Source organism: Mytilus californianus, unplaced genomic scaffold, assembly GCF_021869535.1.
Source record: "Mytilus californianus isolate M0D057914Y unplaced genomic scaffold, xbMytCali1.0.p SCAF_3, whole genome shotgun sequence".
NCBI classification, from domain to species: Eukaryota; Metazoa; Mollusca; class Bivalvia; order Mytilida; family Mytilidae; genus Mytilus; species Mytilus californianus.
Window position 1 is genome coordinate 92,812,020 of NW_026262679.1, and position 10,224 is coordinate 92,822,243.

The following is a 10,224-nucleotide window of genomic DNA, read 5'->3' on the forward strand; positions in this document are numbered from 1 at the left end:
AAAACATCACTCTCTTTATCTGTAGTAGTCAAGTATCAAGAACCATAAATTATTATTAATTACCATAGTATGCCATAAGAGTTTTCTTATTCTCCAAGAAAGCATTTTATGACCCTTTCACTTTCCTGATATATTCTTTTGCATAATCAATTTTTATTAAACTAGAGTTTGACCCAGATTTCATGGTTCACTAGACATAGAAATGTAATAGTTCTTGCAAGGCGTGATGTCCTAGGAACACATTTTCTTGCTCATTAACTATTTAATTACTGGTAAAGGGTATCATTGATATCAAGATCAAATTCTTTTCTTTTCTTTTATTTTTTAAAAAAATATTTAGTTTTTGTTTGTTTGTTTATTACTGTATTTTGTTGACTTAAATTTCCAGGTGCATGGTGGTGCAGTGACAGCTGTTGATATGACAGATGATCTTATTTTTACTGCTTCTCATGATAGGACAGTCAAAGTGTGGAATAAAGATATGAAACAGGTAATTTTTATAATTAAGAGATACTATTTGAAGCAAATTTTGTAATGAAAATATTTTTTTACACTTTTCTGAATTTTACTGATAAAATAGACTTAGTTTTTTGCAGTTAATATTTACATACAGTCTTGGAATAAATTTTTAAGACATAAATAACCTTCGTGATTTATGAAACTTGGACAGAAGCTTCTTCAAGGTCAATTCTTCTTAACTAGGACAGGCTCATCTTTACACTGGAAACTCACTGGGCCTCCTGTTATTAATTTCTATCTCAACTGAATATAAACTGTACTTGTTTGCATTTGTTAATAACTGATTTTATGATTCTGTTATAGGTTGGTTTATTCTTCTGTCCAGCACCAGTTACCACAATGACAATTGTGAAAATTTTACGGAATCTATATTCAGTTGTCTCTCTTGCCTGTGGTGATGAATTGGGTAACATTCATTACTTAACCTGGAGAGGAGGCATATGAACAGTAAAGAAAAGAGTTTATTTTCACAGAGAAAGACAATCATACCTCGTTTCCTTATTCTTATAAAGGAGAATTCATTATACTTGACTCTGTAAAAGAGGGAATTGTAATAACTTGTTGCAATATGCTTTGTGTTGAGGAGATAGAGAAAATATATGAAAAAAAAATGAAGATAAAAAAGAAACTTTGAATATATATATTGTATGAATATTGTGGATATTTCTTAAATATTTGATATAGCTTTGTCAATATATGTACTGTCTAACTTATTTTCATACTTTAATTTATATGAATATGCATTCTATATGTTTCAGTAATTCACATATTTTCATGATATATACACATAGCACAAATTTACTGTATATATTTATATTATATTATTTATAATTTTTGGAAACAATTTTCATTGCATTTAGCATCCAGTCTGTACATTATTTGTAATATGTTTGTGCATGGATAGATGTGTATATCATGAATACACACTCCTGTTGTTACATTGCAAGTCAGAGACAAACTTTTATAAAAAAAAGTATTTCTACTAAGGTATGATATATACTTTTTTGGTTACTTATATAAAAAAAAAACCTGACTCAAATATTACCTATAAGGGGAAAATGTTATGTTAAAGAAAACTTTGCTGTATATTGATCTTTAATAAATAAAACTTTTATACCGGTAATTTATATGATTTAGAATTCTAAAAATATATATATTGTATGTATGACTTGTACATTGTATGTGCAATTTCTCAAACATTTAATTTTTTTATATCACTGTCTCTACACAGATTGAATATGCTGTATTATATGTAGATTATCTGTACAATTTTTGGTGTACATATTTTCAGGATTTAGTTGTAATACAATACATAATTGTTATGTTATATTTTTGTTAGTAGATTTGGTTCATTGATAGTTAGACAACTTTTATTCATTTATTATTCATTCTTACTTTTGACATTGGAATCTAAAGTCAAGTGTCATAAAAGAATGTCAGAACAAAAATGAATGTTTAGAGATTACTTTCTGTATTATTGAACATTTCTTATGTTTTTGAATTAGGCAGGACTTTGTACATAATGTTTTAATATCAATCATTTATAAACATTGTGTTAACATTGTGTTCACATAATTTTATAGAGCAAATCACCCTGTATAATTTGTGTTGAATTATTCACAATTCATTAGCATTTAGTTGAAATGTGTGTAGTAAACATAGAGTAGTAATGATTTCTAGTGCAATGAACAAATAAAACATTGAGTTACAGTGTTAAATCAGTGTTATTATTCTCCCACTTACCGGTACTGATGTGGGAGTATGTATTGATAATTTACACTCCCACTTACTGGTATTGATGTGGGAGTATTTATTGATCATTTACACTCCCACTTACCAGTACTGATGTGGGAGTATGTATTGATCATTTACACTCCCACTTACTGGTATTGATGTGGGGTATGTCTTCATTATTTTCCTCTTTTGTCAATTCCAGTGTTCGTCTTTCTGTAACTTCTTATAAGCCATTAAAAGTAATTTAAAAGAATTCAGTGTGTAATGGTATAGTGCACCTTATATTTAAGTTTTTTCTCCATCGATTTTTTATGTTTCCCATAGCAAAATATAAAGTTTGCTATATTGGCAGGAGAGAAGCATTGTATATCCACAATTTTTTTTTAAATAACTGACTTGATTTCAATGAATTTGGCCATGGTAACATAATGCCGTTGTGCGTTTCACATTTTTTATCTTAAGAATTTTGGGTTTTCCATAGCAAAACATAGACTTTGTCATACCGGGTATGTAAACAAATGGTGGAGCAGGGTTATGACTTTTGTTAACCTTACTCACAGTTTTTATAGTTATCTTTTATGTTACCATTGATTGTGTTTGTTTTCTGCTAATATTGAAATCCCTAAATGCTATGTGCTCTGGTATTACAGTAAAAATAAAAAGTTATAATTAAGATACCTTCTATAAACTTTTTTTCAGACAAAAAATTTTGGATGGTGTTTGAACCAAACCAAATTATTGTTAGTTGGAATTTTTGCATATAAAAAATGATACAGTAACAAATCAAATTATCCTACCACAAGTGTATTGGTTATTCTGGTTAAAATTATACATGTATTTAAAAACTAGACCAAGGTTTATATCTGCAGAATATATATTTCACCTCATTTCTCAGTTTTTGGCCTTGAACAATTTCCCACGGTGAAATTATGGTTTTATTGCATTGTTTAAATACATAATTGAAACAAATTTCATTTTGTCAACGATCAGTTTTTTACCTGTGACAAATTTATGATTTTTCAATTACACTTCACCTTTTTTTTTAATAATTGTAACATGCATTAAATATGTAAGAAGTTGTTATTTTACTGACCTAGGTATAAGTTAGTACCATTGGAACTGAAAATAGATATGCATGTATGACACATCTTTTTGCATAGGTCTCTCATTTAAATGTCAACATTGTTGATCACTCAAACAGAAAAGTAAATTATTTTATTGTATAATTTAACAGATTATTTTGCAGGAGGTCTAATTTTATATATAATAAATCTAAACAAGTTGTAAAGTACTTGTCACTTTCTTTGGTCCAGTTTTTGGAAGATTCCCATATGTTTGATAAAATGTAAATATTTTTTTCAACTTTGCTTGATTTTAGTTTTCAGGATTTTTTAAATATATAATAACAGACTATTTGGGGGTTGTTGTTTTTTTTTTTATTTTTGTTATATTTTTTTTTTTTGTCAATTTGTTCATACAATTATTAAATTTTGGGGGTGGTTAAAAAAAATCATTAAAATTATTCATATTTTTTGTTCTACAAGAAAAGAAGCTGGTACACAAATATCCTCTATCTGAAAAATTGTGAAAGTGTATTTATAGGTTGTGTGTCAAAGACAAAAGAGAGAAATATAAATGAATGTTATGTAAGAAAATGAAGGAAGAAAGTAATTGATAAAAGATTGGATTGTGGTTTAACTGTAAAAAGATGATATGCTAGAGTGAAAAAAGAGGAACAATGGATGAAGTAAGAAAAAGATAATAATTGGTTGATTGAAAGATGAAAGCAAGAAAAGTACTGGAAGTGCTGTGTCAGAATGCATGATGAAAGGGAGAAAAATAAAGTTTGAAATGGAAGATTAACAGAAATCTGAGGAATTCCTAAACAATCTTTTATTTAATTTTTTCAAAGAAAATTTACCATTTACCAACATGGCATTATATTTTGGATAAATTGTCTTTTAAAATTATATGTACCAGTTTTGTGATTTTGGCAATCTTCTACATCAGAAGCAATAGAAATCACAGATATTTGTTAACATTTTTTGTTGTTATAACTTTGTTTTTGATATTTTGAATAAAAATGATAATAAAACAAATGTTTTTTTCTTTTTACATTACTTTAAGATTAGAAGTATTTGTTATAACATGTTTTATATTAATGTCTCCTATCAGCTTATGATGATCTTGTTGTGTCGGGCTAAGAATGTGTGGCCCTTACTTCTAGTAATTTGCAATTAACTTTTCTATGCTATCCAGGTAAGACTTGAGACCCAAAGTAGAATTATATAGAAAATAAAAAAGGCATAAAAGTTAACAGGACAGTTACAGACCTATAACTTCTAAGAATAGATAAATATGAAATAAAATAGAGATGTTTGATGAACTTCATTTAGACAGCTGCCCAGCAACACACTGTAACCAAAATAGAAGACATCTACAGGTTACCATACAGCATTTAACAAGAGTCCACTGAATGGGAAGCTTTGAATTACCCAGAGTTTAAACAATTTATGAATACATAAAGTAAAATGACAAAAGATTTAGATACTCTATGTTTCAATTACCTCAAGTCTCTCCATTATCTGTGTCAGTAGAAAAGTTGATAAAGTTTGAAAATGAATCAGAAAAAGTAAACTAGAAAAATCCCTCAATTCAGCTACTGTAAACCAACTAATTTCCATGGATACTTTATTTCGCGTTTTACTCTTTCTAGCTGACTTTGCAGCGATTAAAGTTAGTGATTTTCAAATTTTCTTGATGTAGTTGAATAAGGAAAGATCCAAGTTTTACATAATGTGACAATTTGTATTCGTGTTATTTTTCTACCTGCAAAAGGCGCGAAATTAGTTGGTTTACAGTTTATCAGTATTGCAGAAGACTTCCAGGAAAAAAACTACTTAATATAGTATATATATAATTATAAAATATCATTTCCAAATATGCTCACCATAACTAAAAGTAAATCCAAATAACTTTGAAATCAGCTGACATTGAAATCATTCTTGATTAAACTGTGATGTATGTGCTGAATCTAACCATGTATTTAGATTTTGGATATTGGACCATAATAGGTAAATGTTCAAAATCAAATTTTTACGTTTTTTGACCACATTCATTCTGTGTCAGAAACCTATGCTGTGTCAAATATTTAACAAAATATCCAAATTCAGAGCTGTATCAAGCTTGAATGTTGTGTCCATACTTGCCCCAACTGTTCAGAATTTTGACCTCTGCTGTTGTATCAAGCTGCACTCTGTGGAGCATTTCATCCTTTAAGTGTTGATCAGATAAATATATATATATAACTTATATGACCTTAGATTTAAACCTTGAATTTTTTCAAGGAATGCCAGTTTGAGTATGATCATATAAAAAACAACAGGACTCAGGTTATTTCATGATAAATTTAATAACAATAAACCTACCCATTGAAAACAGAAACCAGCTATAACAGATATAATTATAATTATCACAATAAATAAGATGATTTCAACAAGTATGAAACTAAAACAATAATATATTTAGTATTCCTGATACTAAATTTATACATAAACAAGATACATGTATATATATATATATTCAGTTTATTAGAAAACAACACACATGTACTCGCTTATTAGAATGTTGATAGATTTTGTTAATTCATCTGTTTTAGTACCTATTCTTCTTGGTAAGTAGTATTTTCCTTTAAGTTGCCTGTAATATGAAAAATATTTACAGACAAATTACACATAATTAAAAAGACCTATTTTATACTTTATAACATTTCCAATTTAGGCCTTGCAGTCATAAAACTTTTGAGTATGATTATCATACTCAGACTCAGAAATCAATCAATCAAAATACTAGATTTGGTTTTTCATGCACAATTTTATGACCATACACCTTCTCAGCTTGTACTAAACTGGATGAATGTATATGTCAAGTTGAAGCTGCTATCCTGTATGGAGAATCTGATTTAAGTGCAGCTTCTATTCATAATGTTTTAATCCAAGGAAAATATATTTTTATGGTTTTTCAAGCTGCTAGTACATTGTATATGTCATTTTGTGATTACAGTTCAAAAGCTTCTATACACTTTACACACTTGGGACAGTTGTTAAGGCACAAATTGCTCAAAAGTTTTGAGTGTTTATTAAATAGCTACTATGTATTAAATGAAATGAATAAATGCTTTAAATTTATTGAGCCAGACAAGTTGCGACAAGCTAGTTTTTCAAAGTTATGAAATCAAAACATCATTATAAGATATGGCCCTATTAACCAGTTTCTGAGTACTCAACTCTAACCCTATTATTTTCAACAGTCAAAAAATGAAATAAACTGCACAACAAAAAATCATTCAAGAAAACTGAGGTAAGAAATTACAGTAGCACAATGAATGTATAAGCTATTATTTCTTTTGTTGTGGATTTGAAGTAGAAGAAACTAGGGTTTTTATGCCCCTGCCGTAGCGGAGGGGGCATTAAGTTTTACCCTTGTCCGTCTGTACGTACGTCCTTCCGTCCGTCTGTATGTCCCAAAGTTGGTTTCCGTTCTCTAACTTTAGTTTGCTTCAACCGAATGTTATGAAACTTATACAAAATGCTTATTACCACAAAACACAGATCAAGTTTGAATTTTGGTGGCATCACATTTACCATTGTTGAGTTATGCCCCTTTACAAATGAAAAAAAATGCTGAATTTTTTGTTTCCGTTTTCTAACTTTAGTTTGCCTCAACCAAATGTTATTAAACTTACACAAAATGCTTATTTCCACAAAATACAGATCAAGTCTGAATTTTGGTGGTGTCACTTCAACCGTTGTTGAGTTATGCCCCTTTACAAATGAAAAAAATGCTGATTTTTTTGTTTCTGTTCTCTACCTTTAGTTTGCCTCAACCAATTTATTAAACTTATATAAAATGCTTATTACCACAAAATACAGATCAAGTTAGAATTTTGGTGGTGTCACTTCAACTGTTCTGGAGTTATGCTCATTTACAAATGGAAAAATATGAATCTAATATCTGTTCTAAAAATATCAATGATGTAATTGTTAAAATTATTTTTTTAAATTGAGTTATCTTCCTTTGTCCATAATTGTAGTTGAATCAACTACAATTATGGACAAAATTAATTTTAACAATTACATCAACTACAACCAATGCTTTATACAATGCAATGTTCACTGGAAAAATTAAAACAATCTTTACCCTTCAGTGCTTACAAGCACTTTGATTAATGTTCTTCAGTGTTGTCCCTTTATAACCTTATATGATATTTTGTTTTCGTTCTCTAACTTAAGTTTGTCTCAACTAAATTTAATGAAATGTATATATAATGCTTATTAACACTTAACTCAGTTTAAGTTCAAATTTTGGAAGCGTCACTTTTACAGTTCTTGAGCTATGTCCCTTTATAATGTTATATGCTAACGGGGGCATCATCTGTGTCCCTATGGACACATTCCCAATTTATTTTATATTTTGATGATGATCTGCTGACAGATATCTGAAAACCAAACATTTTCCAAAATTTCTGTGTATTAATTGCTTGCTGTGACCTTTACCTTTGAGCCAAAGGTGCATTATCAACCAAAGATTGGTAAACATCTGATTTTTGGCGCCAAAGGATATTGTCTATAAATGAATCTTTTTCCAAAAATGTTTGTCTATGGAAAGGCCTTGTGACCTTTACCTTTGACCTACTAACCCCAAAATCAATAGGTGTCTTCTTCTTTCCATGGGTCATTTTTAAGATAAGTTTGATGAAGGTTGGACAGTTCAACATATATCATATGGAAACCATAATTTTAACTCAATTTTAGTCTATAAATTGCTGCTGTGATATTTTACCTTTGACCAAGTGATCAAAATCAATAGGGTTTTTTTCAACCATAGTGCATTATCCGCTAAAGATTTTAAGTATTTTTTTCATTCCATTGCACTGTGACCTTGACCACTATGATGACATACAAATACATTATTAATGTTTTTTCTACCAAATGACATCAGCTAGCTAATTTTGCTAACCGATGGACATGTGGTTCAACAGAATGTCTGGAAATTCAATTGTAATCTTGACCTTTGACCTATTAACCTCAAAACCAGCAGGGGGATACTTTGCATTATGTTAATTCTCAAATCACCAAGTTTTATAAAGCTATTGTTTATGGTTCAAAAAACCTTATCCAGAAACCTAAATGTTTTCACATGTGTGTTGTGTGTTTTGTGTTTTATGACATTACAAAAATATCATCACAATTTTGATCAAACCTTTAGTGGGCTAAGGCGTAGGAAAATGTTTTATGGATTTCAAAGTTTAAATATTAGTACACACAATGTCTTTAGATATTCAACATACCACAAAGCTTCTCTCTTCTGTTTCGTATTATTTGTAGTTCATTCTTCATCTTTAGTATCGAACACAATACATTTAGTTTTACCTGAAATTGACAGATGGATAAAAAATTGCAAAAAAAGGGCTTAAGTTTGTCCAGAGACCTATATACACATATATATGTCTCTGGTTTGTCTTTTATCAGCAAAAATATAAATCTAAAGAAAAGGTCGACTTACACTGATTTCATTTCGAGAATAGAAATCATATTTAAGATACTTACTATTTTCTATAGAATGGAAATAAGATATAGACCTTTAAATTAAAGTTTTTTTCAAAAGGTTTTGTTCAATAATTTGAATAAATTTAGCATCAATCGACTCAACAAAAATCTTACATCATATAAACAAGATGATTGATTTACGATATAAATCGCACATGTATCAACATATTATAACTAGCAAGTTCTAACTCTTAAAAATTGTCAGGTATAGGTCGGTACAATGTATTAGATTCAATATCGTTCATATGTTCAGAGACATATAATATAATAATTGTATTATATGTCTTTAATATTAGACTCATCAAGAAAGATAAATCAACAATGGGATGCTGACCTCAAGACACTTTAGTAGTGTTAATACATTGTTATCTATATATAGAGAGAAGGGAAACTTCTACGTCATTTGGTCTCTGTTGGAGATCTGTCTCATTGTCAATCATACCACAACTTCTTATACATTAATTTCAATAATAGGTGAATGACTGTAACGGAGACCAGAGGGTAGCGGTAGCTTCAGATGCGTTTAGTAGACGTAATTAAGGGGTTTAAAATTCTAACAGATGGAGACATACCTGTCTTTCGGTTGCAGCAGTTTTCCTTGTAATCTTTCCTTTCTTTGAATGAGGATGTTGATGACAAGATTCACGTGCACATGAATGAGGATGCTGATGACAAGATTCACGTGCACGCCTATGCGGGGACACAGTTGATTTAGTACCAGTTATTCTTGCAGATTCATTCAACCAGGTATCTATGTTATAGAGTGGTTCATGTGCAGACTCTTCAGTGATTTCGTAGATGGTGGATTCATGTTTATTTTTCTCTGCGATTGCTGGTTGTATTAAATAGCGCTTTTCCCTCTTTGAAGTGCCTTCATTTTTAATGATTTCTGCATTTTCTAACGGCTCTTTGAATATGTAAAGTGTTCTCTTCGGGCTTTTTGGTTGACAGTTGTTATATCTATACTCATTCTTGCTCGATTCTCTTCTCCCCTCTGAAATACTGCTATTGCGGTATTGTTTCTGTATGACTGTTGGATTTTCTGACAATTTTTTAACGCCGGTCGTCAAGGGCGAAATGAAAGGAGTAAGAAATTTTCTTTTCTGTGATGACTGAGACGACATGGCTATTCTGTAAAATGGCAACAAAGACATATAAGCCTGTTGGACAATTCGTCTTTACAAAAAATCAAACGGCTATTGGAAAATGTACAATAACTATAGCTCATTTTCGTTTTCATACATCGAGAAAAATGGACATTCAAAATTGTTTTAAAGTCAGAACGATTATCAGTAACTCTGGTCCGCGGAAAAAAGTGAATTAAGTTACAACCACTAACAATGGTAACTTAAAATTCGTAGTT

At 29.8% G+C, this 10,224-nt stretch overlaps 2 protein-coding genes across 2 annotated transcripts in view; one reads left to right on the plus strand and one right to left on the minus strand.

Annotated features, from left to right (window-relative positions):
• Nucleotides 1–3,382, plus strand: part of LOC127735440 (telomerase protein component 1-like) — a 78,838-nt gene extending 75,456 nt beyond the window's left edge. The window contains exons 55-56 of the mRNA XM_052245600.1: nt 389–490; nt 823–3,382. Coding sequence (XP_052101560.1) covers nt 389–490; nt 823–963 — 243 coding nt within the window. The 3' untranslated portion in view covers nt 964–3,382. The remainder of the gene's footprint in view (nt 1–388; nt 491–822) is intronic.
• Nucleotides 3,383–5,870: 2,488 nt separating this feature from the next.
• LOC127735452 (uncharacterized) lies at nt 5,871–9,987 on the minus strand. The gene is made up of 3 exons (XM_052245620.1): nt 9,434–9,987; nt 8,603–8,684; nt 5,871–5,952 (listed from the first exon to the last, which is right to left on the minus strand). The coding sequence occupies exons 1-3, from the start codon at nt 9,983–9,985 to the stop codon at nt 5,915–5,917; spliced, it is 672 nt and encodes a 223-aa protein (XP_052101580.1). The 5' UTR covers nt 9,986–9,987; the 3' UTR covers nt 5,871–5,914.
• Nucleotides 9,988–10,224: the final 237 nt, after the last annotated feature.

Coding starts and splice junctions, on each gene's coding strand:
- LOC127735452 (XM_052245620.1), bottom strand. CDS start 9,985: ATGTCGTCTCAGTCATCACAGAAAAGAAAATTTCTTACTCCTTTCATT. Junction 8,685..9,433: donor CTGCTGCAACCGAAAGACAG/GTATGTCTCCAT, acceptor TGTCAATTTCAG/GTAAAACTAAATGTATTGTG. Junction 5,953..8,602: donor CAGAAGAGAGAAGCTTTGTG/GTATGTTGAATA, acceptor TTCATATTACAG/GCAACTTAAAGGAAAATACT.